The sequence below is a fragment of the Bombyx mori genome, chromosome 16 (genome assembly GCF_030269925.1).
Source record: "Bombyx mori chromosome 16, ASM3026992v2".
Taxonomy (NCBI): Eukaryota; Metazoa; Arthropoda; class Insecta; order Lepidoptera; family Bombycidae; genus Bombyx; species Bombyx mori.
The window spans coordinates 10143363-10161570 of record NC_085122.1 but is presented as its reverse complement, the minus strand read 5'-3'; the positions used below and the strand labels follow the sequence as shown (position 1 = coordinate 10161570).

The following is an 18208-nucleotide window of genomic DNA, read 5'->3' as shown; positions in this document are numbered from 1 at the left end:
GCATCTACTACCGGATCGGAATCGCGACAAGCTGAGAAGATCCGGCGAGAAACTCAGCGGGCTGATGCTTAGGTTAGGTTGCACGTCAAACTCTGCCGAGTTCGACGAGTACGGTTACGGGGGTCCCTACTCCTAGTGTTAAAGCTAAAGGTGTCTAATGCAAGGGTTATTGGATCTGATGGATCCGTAAGGACGTGTTTAAGGCGTCGACGGTGACTGGATCCTGCGTGATCAGGATTCGGGGAGTAGTCAGCGGCGGCAACGATAAAGAGATTGTCATGACGAGCGCACGCTTTCGCCGTCTCTGTCACGAAGCAATCATGCATCAAAATGTGAAATACACGAATCATCATCGAACTCTATAAAAGGTGTGGCGATACCGCTGTGTATTCGAGAAAGAAGTGTAGTAGTAAAACATCGTGGTTTTATCACATTTATTATTTCACATTAGTCATTTATTATAAAGATACAAAAGGAACTAACTACCTACATTTATTAGATGTGTAAAAAATAGATTTAAGACATAGTTAAACCAGCTGTATGTAATGCCATTTATGCATATTTACCGAGCCCATTATTTCACACATTTACCACATTTATTACATAATATTATACTTTTTGCGACATAATATAGCTTTTTAAAAAAAAATTAAAACTAGCTGACCTTTACTTTAATATATAAAGCTGATATACCGATACTTTAATATATAAAGCTGAAGAGTTTGTTTGTTTGAACGCGCTAATCTCAGGAACTAGATTTGAAAAATTATTTCATTGTTAGATAGGCCATTTATTGACGAAGGCTATAGGCTATACAAACATCACGGTAAGACCAATACAAGTGGAGCAGCAATAAAGAATGTTTCAAAATATTTTCACTTTCTACGCAAATGAAGTGGGGCGGTAAAATGTAGCGTTATGCTATAAGTAACTATTCCACGCAGGCAGAGTCGCGGGCAAAAGCTAGTTCGATCATATTCTTAAAATCTATCGTCACTTGCGCATCCACTTAGCCCTTTAGGGTAGCCACTCGGCATCGCTGTCCATAGGTCTGACTGCGTATGGGTTCGAAGGTGGTTCGGTAAGGTCCTCCTTGCTGCTAGCCACTTTGTGGTACACCTTCTTTCCAGCCTCCACAACGTATTCCACGCCGTCAGCTGTAATAGATATGTTATTCATATAGAACAGTTTTTAATTTACAATGGCCCAAAATAGGTATACATGGAATCGAACAAACAATGGTATTTTTATTGCTTAAATACAATACAGTGTATACAAATACCGCCATCCATTTTAAGACATGAGATATAAGTTTCAATTGCATAATATATTTACTTAGTCTGGCCATAAATACTGGTACAAAGGAAAACAAAAAGAAAACAAAGAAAAAAGAGGCTTAAATTAAAGGCTTTAAATATATCTTTTTTAAATTATTATTTTAAACAGTATTATGTAAACATGTATGAATGAAACTGAACTCCTTTTTTTCTCAATGGCAGTCAAGTCAGTCAATAAGTCTAAGAAAAATGTATTTTTTTAAAACTAAAGAATTTTACATTATTGCTTAGACGGGTGGACGAGCTCACGGCCCACCTGGTGGTTACTGGAGCCCATAGACATCTACAACATAAATGCGCCACCCACCTTGAGATATAAGTTCTATAGTCTCAAGTATAGTTACAACGGCTGCCCCGCCCTTCAAACCGAAACGCATTACTGCTTCACGGCGGGAAATAGGCACTCACAAGAGGTCCTTACCTTACCAGTAAAGGTTTTTTTTACATACTTATCAGTGAAATGTTCAAACTAAGTTACCAATAGCTCCGCCAGTTTTCCTGACAGCTTCGCCGATGTTGTGAGACGAGAAAGTCTCGGGGTTTATATCTATGTTCACGCCTTCAGATGCGCCATCGGGTAGACCTGGACAATCGTTCTGTGATATGATCGAAAGATCATAAGGGTCCACTCCATACGAAGAAAGCTTTAAACGCATCTGTGGAATTAACATGTATACTAATGTATCTGGTATAGTAGGGCGAAATCTAGTGGATTTTAACAATAAAATCTTTATTTCAAATAATATTGACATTCATTTTTTTTTAAAACAAATCTGTTGTGCCCGAATGAACTAACTAAAAACTAAAAAATATCGATCTGCCCACATATATATGTTTATATACACACGTGCACTCATTCTAGGCTCAATGCAGTGTGCTTAGTGCGAGTTTTTTAACGTTCTCGATAGCGTAAAAGTTAACTCAAATTTGTATGGAGTTGCAACAGCGCCCCTAGCGACAAACATAGGCAAACGCTCCAACTCCATACAAATTTGAGTTAACTTTTACGCTATCGTGAACGTTAGAAAACTCGCACTAACCACACAGGTATCCGAACGAAAGAGTTACCTTCTTAATGTTGTTTATAGTTTGCAATTGTATACAAAAAACACAATTTTCGGATCAACTACAAACAACTCAATTCTCAGGGGAGAGCACAGTCTGCTAGCCACTTTAATTAGATACCACCCCACCTACACCCTGTATACGATTGTAAGGTCTACGTCTCGTTGAACAAAACGGTAGGCAGCGGCTTGATAACGCTAGGCAGCACCTTAGAAGCGGTGAGCAGCGGTTTGGCTCTGCCCCTAGCATTGTTGACGTCCATGGTCGACGGTAACCACCCACCATCAGGTGGGCCGTACGCTCGATTGATTATAAGGCCAATAAAAAAATATATAAAATCAATTTTCCTCACAGCCCACCTGGGGTTAAGCTGTTACCGGGGCCCATAGACATCTACAACGTAAATGCCGCCACCCACTTTGAGATATAAGTTCTAAGTTCTCAGTATAGTTACAAAGGCTTCAAACCGAAACGCAATACTGCTTCACGGCTAAAATAGGCAGAGTGGTGGTACCTTACCTGTGCGGACTCACAAGAGGTCCTACCACCAGTAATTACGCATATTATAATTTTGCGGGTTTGGTTTTTATTACACGATGTTATTCCTTCACCGCGAAAGTCAATCGTGAACATCTGTTAAGTACGTATTTCATTAGAAAAATTGGTACCCGCCTGCGGGATTCGAACACCGTTGCATCGCTAGATACGAATGCACCGGACGTCTTATCCTTTAGGCCAAGACGACTTCAACGAAGGTTTAAGCATGTTATTAAAAAACTGCAAATTAAAAGCATTTGGTATTGCATTGTATACTTACTTTATCAACAAACATTTTGTCGAGTTCTTTCGTTCTCGAGAGGATAGTGGCAGATCGTCTATGAGCGAACGCTAACTTCTGACAAGTGAAGACCGCGGCGTATGTTGTGTAGTCCGTTGCCAAAACTGTGTAGCTTGCTGAGCCGGCAACGCCTGAACGATTTTTTTTGTTGTTGTTACCTAATCTTTTTTATTTTTTATTGCCTAGATGGGTGAACGAGCTCACAGTCCCTTTGGTGTTAAGTGGTGACTGAAGCCAATAGACATCTACAACGTAAATGCGCCACCCACCTTGAGATATGAGTTCTAAGGTCTCAGTAAAGTTACAACGGCTGCTCTACCCTTCAAACCAAAATGTAATTTTGCTTCACGGCTGAAATAGGCAGGGTGGTGGTACCTACCCGTCCGGACTCACAAAAGGTCCTACCACCAGTAAATCGCTGGTAAAGGGTTATTACAGCTACTGACGAATCGATAGGCGAGCTCACAGGGCTTAGCCTTGCGAATTTACTAACAATAGCCCTAGCAAGAGCAGTGCTTAGCTGAATTAATACCGCATCAGAATCGCAACCCATCGAGAAAGTCCAGCGAGAATCTCACTTAGTAAGCTATTAGTTTCCGCGCGTCAGATTTTAAAAGCATTGCGTAAAATATTGCTGAACTCAAAGTTTCGAACATGTTTTAATATTCTCATCGCAGTAAGCATCCGCTATACAATCTTTATTCATTTTGGTGAAAGTTTTCTGTGCACATTGCATCCTTCTACAAAAAAAACCCATATATTTTACTGTCCTAATTATTTTAGGATAGCTTGAGTTTTGAAAAAAAAAAACTTACTCAGAGGGAATCGAACCTTCATCCTTGCAGGAACAGCGGGGTCAGGTACTGTCAGGACACCAGTATATCTGTATACAGACAAACGTTATTCAGATATCATGAGGCGCTTCATCTTATAGACATCACAACGTGTATGCAGTGTATCGCAAAATTCGTTAAGTAATTGCATGTTTTCATTTGATTCACCGATCATTCTAGATTTTTTAATTAGCCAAATAGGCGATTATAAATTGACTTTAATCTTTTTTTTACTATGTTTTTTATTGCATAAAGCCCCATCCGCCTTGAAGAATGTCAGATTTAACAGTATAATATATATAAATATAAATATAAATATTTTACTAACAATCACGCCACGTTAACTGATCCCGTGATAAGTTCGTAAAGAACTTGTGTTACAGGTACCAGATAAAGGAAATAAATGTAAGATTTTTATTATATTTAATATACATCCATAACCCTGGAAAAGACATTTATATTTATCATATCAAATTCAAATTCAAATTCAAAATCATTTATTTCAACTTGGATGTCATCAAAAACACACTTGTTGAATGTCAAAATGTAAAAGAAAATGTTAACTCTACCACCGATTCCAAAAAAAGCCACAGTCCTGAGAAGAACCGGCGAAACAAACTCAAGCCTTTTTTTTTTTTTTTTTGTATTTTCTCAACTATTTTCTTTTTTTAAACAAGAAAACATATTTACAGTATACAAAAAAACAAGTCAAAAAAATACAATTCAAATAAATAATAATAATAATGAAAAATGAAAAGGCCAGGAGCGAACGCCTCATTCCCACGTAGTGCCATCTAGTCATTCCGATAGAGGCACCCGTCACGCGCGGACGTGCTCATCGACCACTCGATCGCCCGGCTTTTGTTAGCCCGGCCATTGTTCGCGCGGCCTGTGTTCGTGGTACATCTGCCGACTAAGTGCTCTTCCTGGAAGTTTTTATTTGTTTTGTTTCCTTTTGTTATTTCTGTGTTCGTGGTACATCTGCCGACAAACTGTCTTCCTGGAAGTGTTTAATTGTTTTGTTTCTTTTTGTTATTTCCGTTTTGTTGTGATTTTTCTTTGTCCTGCAGTAATCGTGCCGCATCGCCACCTGTGTTCAATAGAACCGCTCAGGTCCGAGAAGTTGGGGCCTCGCCGCAAGGCGAGTGTTTTCTAAGACCCAGGGTAGCCCCACCTGGGCACGTAGACATCATGGACGCTGTATTTGCGGAATTTCTCCGGCTTCGCTACCCAAAGCTCACTTCCGAGTTTCAGGCCTTCAAGGCCGATCACACTGCGAGCCCTCTCGTGGACTCCACCGAGCTCGCTGCTCCTGCGTCGCCTGTACCTGCGTGCAAAGCTTCTGCATCGAGCACCGCAGCCTCCGTCGTGCCTGCCGTTCCCGCGTCGCCTATACTGGCGAGTAAAACTGCTGCGTCGTCCGCCGTGGTCACCGTTCCAGCAGCGCGATCATCCGCGGCCTCCGTCGCGCCGTCCAAAACACCTACTCGTAGGTCACCTGCGCCCGCCTCCTCGTCCTCCGACTCTGACTCGGAGATGGAGGTCGACCTCGCTCCCGCCTCATCGACGGATGGATTCACCCTGGTGCAAAAGGGTAAGAAGCGTGCCGCGGAGTCTCGAGCTCCCGCGGCCGCTAAAATTAGCAAAGCCGCGAACGCGTCGCGCCCCCGCCCTCAGACTCCCGTTGCGCCTCCAGCCCGTGCCACTCCGTCGCCGCGTCCGGTGGCACAAAATAAAGCCCAGACCCCTCCCCCGGTAATCCTTCAAGAGAAGGCAGCTTGGGAACGAGTTTCCCTGGCCCTTAAGGCCAAAAATATCAATTTTACGAATGCCCGTAACCTCGCGAACGGCATTCAAATTAAGGTTCGAACATCCGACGACCATAGGGCCCTCTCTTCTTACCTCCGTAAGGAGCGTATAAGTTTCCACACATATACGCTCCAGGAGGAGCGCGAACTCCGTGCCGTTATACGTGGCATCCCTAAAGAGTTGGATGCCGAGCTCGTCAAGGCCGACCTTCTCGAACAAGGCCTACCGGTTAACTCCGTACACCGCATGCACACAGGCCGCGGAAGGGAGCCATATAATATGGTTCTCGTCGCCCTCCAGCCTACCCCCGAGGGTAAGCAAATATTCAACATCCGAACGGTCTGTAGCCTTTCCGGAATCGCAGTCGAAACCCCACACAAGAAAGGCACACCTAGCCAGTGCCATAACTGCCAATTATACGGGCATTCTTCCCGTAACTGTCACGCGCGCCCCCGATGCGTCAAGTGCTTAGGCGATCACGCCACGGCCCTATGCACTCGCGATCAAAAAACCGCGACAGAACCGCCTAGCTGCGTCCTGTGTCGAACACAGGGTCACCCCGCAAATTACCGCGGATGCCCCCGAGCCCCGAAAATAAATCGCCGCGTCGCCCGCCAAAACCGCCTCCGAGCTTCCGGCCCAGACATCAAAGCCTCGGCACCCTCTGTGTCGCAGGCTAAGCCAGCGTTCGTTCCGGCGCCGGTGCCCAGTGTCTCGGCCTGGGCGAAACCGCTGCCGTACATGAACACGGCTACAACTCCCTCCTCCACGATTCGTCCCGCCCCCGCGACTCGTCCCTCTCCCGCGACTTGCCCTCCGACCGCGTCCGACAATCTCGCTTTAGCGATCGACTTCTTTCAGTCGATCAACTTTGAGCGCGTTAACGCTTTGGGCGACGCCATTCGCTCTGCCTCCACTGCACAACACTTTATCGCCGTTGTGCAAGAATACGCCGACGTATACGCGTCATTAAATACGTACGTCCTCCCCTCACTCCGCCGGTAATCAATGGCGTATATAAGTAGAATAAAGCCCCTATCCGTAACGATAGGATTTTTTAACGCTTACGGTCTCGCAAATCAGCGTGATCAGGTTTCTGACTTTTTGCGTGACCATCAAATTGATATCTTTTTAGTGCAGGAGACCCTACTTAAGCCCGCGCGCCGTGACCCTAAAATCGCGAACTATAACATGGTCAGGAACGACAGGCTCTCTGCTCGTGGTGGTGGTACCGTCATTTACTATAGAAGAGCCCTGCATTGCGTCCCACTCGATCCTCCCGCGCTCGCTAATATCGAAGCATCAGTGTGCCGAATCTCACTGACGGGACACGCGCCGATCGTTATCGCGTCCGTTTATCTTCCACCGGATAAGATCGTTCTAAGCAGTGATATCGAGGCGCTGCTCGGCATGGGGAGCTCTGTCATTCTGGCGGGCGACCTAAATTGTAAACACATTAGGTGGAACTCACACACCACAACCCCGAATGGCAGGCGGCTTGACGCGTTAGTCGATAATCTCGCCTTCGATATCGTCGCTCCGCTAATCCCGACTCACTACCCGCTAAATATCGCGCATCGCCCGGATATACTCGACATAGCGTTATTAAAAAACGTAACTCTGCGCTTACACTCGATCGAAGTAGTTTCAGAGTTAGATTCAGACCACCGTCCCGTCGTTATGAAGCTCGGTCGCGCTCCTGATTCCGTTCCCGTCACGAGGACTGTGGTGGATTGGCACACGCTGGGCATCAGCCTGGCTGAATCTGATCCACCATCGCTACCGTTTAGCCCGGACTCTACCCCGTCTCCTCAGGATACCGCTGAAGCCATAGACATCTTAACGTCACACATCACCTCGACATTAGATAGGTCATCGAAACAAGTTGTAGCGGAGGACTTCCTTCACCGCTTCAAATTGTCCGACGATATTAGGGAACTCCTTAGAGCTAAGAACGCCTCGATACGCGCCTACGACAGGTATCCTACCGCGGAAAATCGTATTCGAATGCGTGCCCTACAACGCGACGTAAAGTCTCGCATCGCCGAAGTCCGAGATGCCAGATGGTCTGATTTCTTAGAAGGACTCGCGCCCTCCCAAAGGTCTTACTACCGCTTAGCTCGTACTCTCAAATCGGATACGGTAGTAACTATGCCCCCCCTCGTAGGCCCCTCAGGCCGACTCACGGCGTTCGATGATGACGAAAAAGCAGAGCTGCTGGCCGATACATTGCAAACTCAGTGCACGCCCAGCACTCAATCCGTGGACCCTGTGCATGTAGAATTAGTAGACAGTGAGGTAGAACGCAGAGCCTCCTTGCCACCCTCTGATGTGTTACCACCCGTCACCCCGATGGAAGTTAAAGACTTGATCAAAGACCTACGTCCTCGCAAGGCTCCCGGTTCCGACGGTATATCCAACCGCGTTATTAAACTTCTACCCGTCCAACTCATCGTGATGTTGGCATCTATTTTCAATGCCGCTATGGCGAACTGTATCTTTCCCGCGGTGTGGAAAGAAGCGGACGTTATCGGCATACATAAACCCGGTAAACCAAAAAATCATCCGACGAGCTACCGCCCGATTAGCCTCCTCATGTCTCTAGGCAAACTGTATGAGCGTCTGCTCTACAAACGCCTCAGAGACTTCGTCTCATCCAAGGGCATTCTCATCGATGAACAATTCGGATTCCGTACAAATCACTCATGCGTTCAACAGGTGCACCGCCTCACGGAGCACATTCTTGTGGGGCTTAATCGACCAAAACCGTTATACACGGGAGCTCTCTTCTTCGACGTCGCAAAAGCGTTCGACAAAGTCTGGCACAACGGTTTGATTTTCAAACTATTCAACATGGGTGTGCCGGATAGTCTCGTGCTCATCATACGGGACTTCTTGTCAAACCGCTCTTTTCGATATCGAGTCGAGGGAACCCGCTCCTCCCCACGACCTCTCACAGCTGGAGTCCCGCAAGGCTCTGTCCTCTCACCCCTCCTATTTAGCTTATTCGTTAACGATATTCCCCGGTCGCCGCCGACCCATTTAGCTTTATTCGCCGACGACACGACTGTTTACTATTCCAGTAGAAACAAGTCCCTAATCGCGAAGAAGCTTCAGAGCGCAGCCCTAGCCCTAGGACAGTGGTTCCGAAAATGGCGCATAGACATCAACCCAGCGAAAAGTACTGCGGTGCTCTTTCAGAGGGGAAGCTCCACACGGATTTCCTCCCGTATTAGGAGGAGGAATCTCACACCCCCGATTACTCTCTTTAGTCAATCCATACCCTGGGCCAGGAAGGTCAAGTACCTGGGCGTTACCCTGGATGCATCGATGACATTCCGCCCGCATATAAAATCAGTCCGTGACCGTGCCGCGTTTATTCTCGGTAGACTCTACCCCATGATTTGTAAGCGGAGTAAAATGTCCCTTCGGAACAAGGTGACACTTTACAAAACTTGCATAAGGCCCGTCATGACTTACGCGAGTGTGGTGTTCGCTCACGCGGCCCGCACGCACATAGACACCCTTCAATCTCTACAATCCCGCTTTTGCAGGTTAGCCGTCGGAGCTCCGTGGTTCGTGAGGAACGTTGACCTACACGACGACCTGGGCCTCGAATCTATACAGAAATACATGAAGTCAGCGTCGGAACGGTACTTCGATAAGGCTATGCGTCATGATAATCGCCTTATCGTAGCCGCCGCTGACTACTCCCCGAATCCTGATCATGCAGGAGCCAGTCACCGTCGACGCCCTAGACACGTCCTTACGGATCCATCAGATCCAATAACCTTCGCACTAGACGCCTTCAGCTCTAGGAGCAGGCTTAGGAACCTCGGTAACCGTACTCGTCGAACTCGACAAAGAGTTCGCCGTGCAACCTAACCCATGAATCAGCTCGCTGAGTTTCTCGCCGGATCTTCTCAGCGGGTCGCGATTCCGATCCGGTAGTAGATTCATTCGCGAAGCAGCTGCTCTTGAGCTGTTAGGTCTCCTTCGGAGGCGCTCGGGTAGCTGTTAGCAAATCCCACCCCTCCTGGCTGAGCCTTTGCTCGCCCACCTGTCCTGGTGAAACTGGAAAGGCCTCCGGGCCACCAGTAATCCTTCAATCATAAAAAAAAAAAAAAAAAAAGTGCCATCTAGTAAAAAATCCTTAACTTTATAATATGCCTTGTTGCACAAACGTTCCTTGACAGTTTTCTTAAATCTATGAACAGGTAGTAGTTGAACGTTTTGTGGGATCTTGTTGAAAAGTTGTACACCCAGCCCCCTGAAAGAGTTGCTTATTTTCTTAATTCGAGCCGCCGGCAACGCAAGCCTATGTTTGTTCCTAGTGTTCACATTATGCAAATCGCAGACTCTGGGGAATTCTACAATGTTTTTACGCACGTACAATAAATTTTCAAAAATGTATTGGGACGCTAAAGTTAGAATTTTGATTTCCTTAAACTTGTCCCTCAAGGATTCCCTCGGGTGCATATTATAAATAGCACGAATAGCCCTCTTCTGCAGGATGAAAATCGTTTCGACATCGGCAGCATTGCCCCATAGCAAAATGCCATAGGACATAACACTATGAAAATAACTGAAATAAACTAGACGTGCCGTATTTTCATCAGTATACGTTCGTATTTTTTTTACCGCAAACGCTGCAGAACTAAGTCTATTCGCTAGCTTGCATATGTGAGGACCCCACTGCAGCCTGGAATCAACTGTTATACCAAGAAAAACTGTCGAATCAACAAGCTCCAGTGTCTCTCCACTTACAATGATATTAGTGTCTACTTGTCTAACATTAGGTGTGGTAAATTTTATACATTTTGTTTTTTTGTTATTTAATAACAGATTATTAACACTAAACCAATGTACCACGCGCGAGATAGCATCATTCACATCGTCATAATCTTCCAATTGTCGTTTAATTTTAAACAATAAGGATGTATCATCAGCGAATAATACGACCTCGTGACGGGTTTCAATAAACTTTGGTAAATCATTGATATACACAAGAAATAAGAAGGGACCCAATATGGAACCCTGAGGAACACCCATATTAAGTAAGACACCGGAAGATCTCTTTCCTTTAACGTCTACCTTTTGGATTCTTCCGGATAAATAAGATTTAATAAGTTCTAATGAAACGCCCCTAATACCATAATGGTGTAATTTCCTCAACAATGTATTATGCTCAACACAATCAAAAGCTTTAGATAAGTCGCAGAATACCCCAAGGGCATTATGCGATTCCTCCCAAGCCTGAAAAATATTTTTAATAAGATCTACACCTGCATCAATAGTCGAACGGCCTCTAGTGAATCCATATTGTTTGTTATGAAGCAGGTTATTGGAATAGAAATGGTTCAAAAGCTGTTCCAAAATATTTTTTTCAAAAATTTTACTCAATGTAGGTAGTACTGAAATGGGTCTAAAGTTAGTGGGGTCAAAAGTACTACCAGATTTAAACAGAGGTATTATTTTACTATATTTCATTAGATCAGGAAACACACCACTATCAATACAGTCATTAAATATTGTAGCAAGGTAAGGTGCGATTATATCAATAATGGATTTTATAACCTTAATTGATATTCCCCATAAATCACCAGTTTTTTTAATATTAATGAGCTTGAAATTATCAATTATGTCCTTTATAGCAATATTTGTGAACTTAAAGTTAACACTGCATTTATCAACATGATCTTGCAGTAATGATTCGGATGCATACAAATATCTTCCCTTGGCGGGATTCGAACCTGCGACCCCCTAGTGTAGTGACCATGTCACTTACCACTACACCAGACTGACGTTATAACGTATAACGGCTATCCCACCGTTATAACGTATAACGGCTATCCCACCGTTCACTCCGAAACAGATAACTGCATCACCGCAGAAATAAGTAGGCAGCGGCTTGGCTTTGCCCCTGGCATTGCTGAAGTCCATGGGCGACGGTAGCCCCTCACCATCAGGTGGGCCGTGTGCTCGTCTGCCTACAAGGGCAATAAAAAAAAAACGGCTGGATCGACATGAATGAATTTTTGCAGGACAACGTCTGTCGGGTCCGCTAGTATCTAAGTAAAATCTAATATTTTGTTATTACTTGTAGTCGTGTTTCAAGGGCGTCAATCCGAGTATGAAATGTTGAGAGTCCTGTTCCAGCTGATATTGTCCAGGCTCGTCGGTCCTGCTAAAGTTGTACGTGATGCAGTGGGATGCTGTTGAGGTCTTCTGTATAACGTACCACACACCTAGCAACTGTGGATTACAAAAATATATTAGTAAAATTGGGATCGTTAACTCTGAGGACTTTTTGGCGGGAACGCGAGGAGTGAAGTTGTGTGATTTGTTTTATTTTGTCTATTTAGTGTTTCTTCAGGTTTAAATGTGTAATAACTGTGGTTTATTAACTGTTTAATATCTGTGAAAGTGCACAAATGTGAAAAAATGAAACAAAGCCGCTGGACGTAACTTCTCGGCATCCCCCAAAAAGTCCACTGAAAGAATCTCAGTGAATGACCACCATTTTACTGAGATTATATTTCATCCCATATCATCTTATTTCATTTCATTTAATTTCATCTCAATTGATTAATGTCTCAAATTAATCATCTTCATTTCATTTCACTCCATATCATTTTTCATAAAATTAAGAATATAAATTAAAATAAGACTTGACCTAAAGGTCTTAGTTACCAGGTCATAAAATCTCTTAAAAGACAAATTAGCTCTGACTGCCATGTAGGGCAACCCTACGCGGCGCACTGAAGTAAATATTTCTGATTATTTCTGTTACTAAGGCGCCTGGATTGCCTAACGTTACCTTCTCTTATTTGTTAAAGTATGTTTTAGTTTTTTGGGTCTCTTAGAAAAAGATTCATTCTCAGTATCTTCGGATTCGTCTTTCCGAGAGTCTGCCAGAAATTCCAACGCCTTAGTAGCAGAAAGCGTCATAATTACATGGCAATCAAAGGGTTAACTGACACCTTTTTTACGCCCTGCTCATTCAATCGCCTTCGCCATCTTCCTTTTCTCTGTCATTCTCTTTTCCTTTTCTTACCGTTTCCTCTCACTCACATCTTAACGCTCTGTTCCACACTCTTTGCACACGTTCCGTTCTTACCAATCCTAAATATATATTTATTTTTGTTATCGTAATGATTTTGTTTGTACGGTTATCAATACCGCCACTGGTCATACATGATGTGGATTTTTTTTATTGCTTAGATGAATGAACGAGCTCACAGCCCCTGGTGTTAAGTGGTTACTGGAGCCCATAGACATCTACAACGTTAATGCGCCACACACCTTGAGATATAAGTTCTAAGGTTTCAACAACGGCTGCCCCATCCTTCAAGCCGAAACGCATTACTGTTTTACGGCTGAAATAGGCGGGGTGGTAAATATTATATACACATTATTATGATTCACAAAATTTACTCTAAGGTATTTTAAGGGTTCGTATTATTTAATCGATTTTGTCTAGCATGCACTACGCATCGTATTACGTGTACCCTTTTTTTTCCGAAAGAATCCCCAATGCAAAGTCGACAATAGATATTTTTTGCCTCGAACCCGATTCTTTGCTCATGATCTTCCTAAAGCGCCAAAAATAGCTAGAAAGCTTCGTCACAATTCGATGATTAGTTAAGTAAGGCATAGAATATACAAAGAGATAATGTTAATAGACTTGACATGCTCTGTACTACTTAAGAGAGAAAGTAAGTTAACAAATTATTTGTTACAAGCATTAAAATTTCTCGTTTTTTTTTTCTATCTATTCTAGCCTCGAGGGGTTATACCAGACTTGTAGAACGAGATTTTTCGTCGTTAAGTTTTTGTTATTATAACAGTAGATAAAGAAACATTTGGTGTTCATTTTTTACCGGGGCCATAGATAATTTACGTTTAACATAACGTAAATACCGCCAATTCGCCTTTTACTGGTGGTAGGACCTCTTGTGAGTCCGCGCGGGTAGGTACCACCACGCTGCCTATTTCTGCCGTGAAGCAGTAATGCGTTTCGGTTTGAAGGGTGGGGCAGCCGTCGTAACTAACTATACTGAGACCTTAAACTTATATCTCAAGGTTGGTGGCGCATTTACGTCGTAGATGTCTATGGGCTCCAGGTGTCAAGTAACCACTTAACACCAGATGGGCTGTGAGCTCGTCCAACCATCTAGCAATAAAAAAAAATCAGAGGTATTCGGAATCGAAATCGTAAAAAATGTTTTTTAGCACCTACCTATGTTAAATGTTTTTTTTCATAGCATTATAAAGTTTTTTATCGTTTATCGTTTTTATAGTTTTCACGAAAAAGAAAATTATTAGTACTTTAATCAAATCAAAACAATGAAGTTAACGTTTTAAATACAATAGTCAATAAATATATAGTAAATTGTAACTACATATATAGTGTGAATATTTTAATTCACAACAAAACATATAGGTAAGTACCTATTCTGTTTTCAGTTTTCTATCGTCTACGCGTAATGAACTATTCATTTCCTAAAATATACATAACAAAATTAATTAAAACAATATAGTGCAAGAGGGCCATGAGGTCATGAGACTGACGACTTATTACAAAAATGTTAACTGACTGTGAATAAACAGTAAAAGTGACGATCAAATAACGTTTTATTGTTTTAGAATTTCAATCACAGTAGTACACTTTTCCATAAATAACAATCTTCCAGTGTTAAGTATTGTTGACCTAAAGCTGATAACCTCCTACAATAAATGTAACAAAAGACTCACCCTGTTCATCTCAAATCCGCTCATAGGCTCAACAATGGGACATGATCCTAAGTGATAAGTGTGACTGTAAACATAGGTAACAGTCAAAAACACTCCTAATACCGTCAACTTCCACATTTTGTTACAATATTTGCGAGTTACGTAGTTTTAAGAAATATGCGTTAACACGACTGTCGACGCGAGCGATCGCTGGATGACTGATTAAGTGTATAATCTATGGACTGAGTGAAGTGAAATGTTTCAAATGTTTGAAACTTGAATGAATGACTATACGCGTGACGCACCCGCTCATCATTCAATATTTTAATGTTGTTTATTTGACCTTACGTCTGTGAGATTTCGATTTCAAGGAACAACCGTTAGCTAATGCGTAAATAAATATTTTTGCTATGTTTTCTAAGAATCTGACCAAAAGACAGTGCATGATTTAGCTTGTATCTATATAGTCATCTTGAACAGCTGATGGTGACAGGAAAGGTAGATGACAAACGTCCCAGAGGACGCAGTCCTACGAGATGGCCAGACCAAATACGATCTTCTCTGGACATCAACTTCCACAATGCCTTCCACAAAGCTAAGGATCGTAGAAGATGGAGGGAAATCGTACGGAAGAAACTGATGCAGCGGGAGAGTCACGACCCTCAGTAATGAGGAAAACGACGCGAGGAGGAGGATATAGTCATTTCATAGACAGGAAAAAAGAAAAAAAAAACATGAATGTAAATTAATATAGTCTACTTTGTATGTGTTTGATTTCGTATCGATTTTAGGGCTACTTATGTATACGGTGACCATTCGTACTGTTTAAAACTAAATGTTTTTTTTTGCTCCTTGTCCTGGGTTTTTATACAAAAATAATTGTCACTCTAGCTGTGTAAGAAAATGGTCAAAAATGTTCTTTTCTTTCGTCTGTATATCCGTATTTTACAGCAATTTAACTCAACCAATTAACACTAGCTACATACATAATAGCGTGCTTACTGATCTGAAATCGTTAAGGATAGTGCTCCATGATAAGCGTCAAAGGTCTTAAAAATGTTTTAGATGTTTCCAAATAAATATTGTTTCCATAAATAGTTGATCAGATATGATATATACCAATAAAAGTCGCGAGAAGTTTTCCACTAACTTAAAATGATAGATTAAGGAAAATAATAAAATTAAAAAGATACTTATGCATTAAAGAAGTTAATGTGTAGGCGTTTTTTTTGTTGTTGAGGAATGTCATAGTAGATAATATAGTACATAGATAATATAATATATATAGTCGAAACAAGATTTAATAGAAAATATCATCCGCGCGAAAAACTTTGCAAACTATACAATATTTTTAACATTAAATACTTTTTTTAAATTCAAAGAGTCTCGTCTTAAAATTAATTTCGAACCTGTTTTGATGGGACTTAAATTGAATAAACTAATTCCTGTAGTTTTTTTAAAATAAACTTTAAGTACATACCTATTAACCAATTAAGCAATTAATATACCTAATAAAGATTCTAATTATAACAATTTATTCTCTAGCATGTTCCAATCAATAGGAAAATAATTTACATAAACAAATTTGTAATGACGCACAAGTACCTATTCTGACAAAAAACGTGACTGTTCCTAAAACAACTAACAAGTAAGTAGGTAATGAATCGAGTCAGATTTGAACCTATAAAATGAAATTATATTAATGTTTTTTTAATCCGAATTATTATCAATTTTTTTTTTTTTTTTAAGGATGCTCATTATTCATTTCTGTTTCGTTTTATTTGACCATAAGGATAAGACGCCTCATAGGTATACGAAATGAATAACTCATATATGAAGAGACGAAAATGCAGATGTTCAATTTTTGGAACGGGAATCGATTTTCGATTAAAAAAGTTAGTAGTAATAATAAGACGTAATGTTAATGCCGAATAGGTAGTTATCGTCTGTATTTTTTTTTATTGCTTAGGTGTGTGGACGAGCTCACAGCCCACCTGGTCTTAAATGGTTACTGGAACCCATAAACATCTACAACGTAAATGCGCCACACACTTTGAGATAAAGTTCTAAGGTCTCAATATAGTTACAACGGCTGCCCCACCCTTCAAACCGAAACACAAGAGGTCCTACCACCAGTGTTGTCTATTGATATTCAGGACTATTAACAATTTTTCTTATAAAATACGTGATTAAATGTTCACGGGTAACTTCCACGGTGAAGGAATAAAATCGTGTAACAAACAACCAAACCCGCAAAAATTATATTTGCGTAATTACTGGTGGCAGATGCTCTATCATGTGAGCCCGCACGGGTGTGTAGCTCAACCCTGCCTATTTCTGTTCTATATATATATACTTATATTTCTAAGGGTAAGGATAAATCCTTTAAACTCAAGACTGAGATTATATAGGCGGCGGCTTGGCTCTGCCCCTGACATTGCTGTAGTCCATGGGCGACGGTAACCACTCACCATCAGGGGGGTCGTATGCTCGTCTGCCCACAAGGCCAATAAAAAAATAAAAAAAGCATGTCTTAAGAAGGGTGTCTATATTTACGTTTATGATATCTATAGGCCTGGTAATCCCTTACCACCATGTAGACCGTGACCTCGTCTGCCCATTTAAGAAATAAAAAAATCCATACACAACAGATCAAACAGAAAAACGGCTTTATCAGTGGCACTCCGATAAAAATGATCTCAAACAATAGTATTATTGTAATATGTGTAAAAGAAATGATCGATCGGAAGCGTGTTATCAAAAAGTTTGTATGAATTATTAAATTCTGTATACAGCTTGGTCTTGTTTTTAAAGAGCGCGATGCACTGTTAAAATGAATCATAACAGACTGATAGTAACATTGACACACCGACATTCACATTACAGATGTTTCCGGTTACGAATGAATAATTCACAGACAAAGAAAGGTTTTAGAGAACTCCGCGGAGCGTTGAATAACACGGAATTGTTTATTTTAACCGCCTTCAAAAAAGAAGGAGGCTCTCACCTCGACCGTAATTTTTTTTGAGTGTTTGTTGTCTCGGAACTTTTGTCTAGGTGAAGCGGTATTGATGATTGATTTATTTATTTATTTCAAAGCTGATAATGTGAGTCCGCGCCGATAGGTACCACCGCCCTGCCTATTTCTGCCGTGAAGCAGTAATGCAATTAGGTTTGAAGGGTGGGGCAGCTGTTGTAACTATACTTGAGACCTTAGAAGTTATATCTCAAGGTGGGTGGCGCATTTACTTGTAGATGTCTATGGGCTCCAGTAACCATTTAACATCAGGTGGGCTGTGAGCTCCTTCACCCATCGAAGCAAAAAAAAAAAACCAGGTCTGACTGGTAGCTTTTGAGTTATCATTAATAATACATATTTAAATGATTTTTGTATGGCCCTTGTAGGCAGACGAGTATACGACCCATTTGATGGTGAGTGGTTACCACCCATGTACGTCGGCAACGCCAGGGGCAGAGCTAAAGGGCTGACCTACCGCTGACTTCAATATTTTTTTTTTTTTTTTTTTTTTATATTATTTATTCAACACGCTACATAACTTGACCTGTAACCTATTAATCTGTGTAACGGA

General features: G+C 41.9%; 1 protein-coding gene across 1 annotated transcript; it reads right to left on the bottom strand.

The window, feature by feature from the left end:
• Positions 1-420: 420 nt before the first annotated feature.
• LOC101742345 (apolipoprotein D) lies at positions 421-15973 on the bottom strand. Its single transcript, XM_004926822.4, has 6 exons — positions 14640-15973; positions 11983-12137; positions 4056-4123; positions 3220-3371; positions 1816-1993; positions 421-1157 (listed from the first exon to the last, which is right to left on the bottom strand). The coding sequence occupies exons 1-6, from the start codon at positions 14754-14756 to the stop codon at positions 1018-1020; spliced, it is 810 nt and encodes a 269-aa protein (XP_004926879.1). The 5' UTR covers positions 14757-15973; the 3' UTR covers positions 421-1017.
• Positions 15974-18208: the final 2235 nt, after the last annotated feature.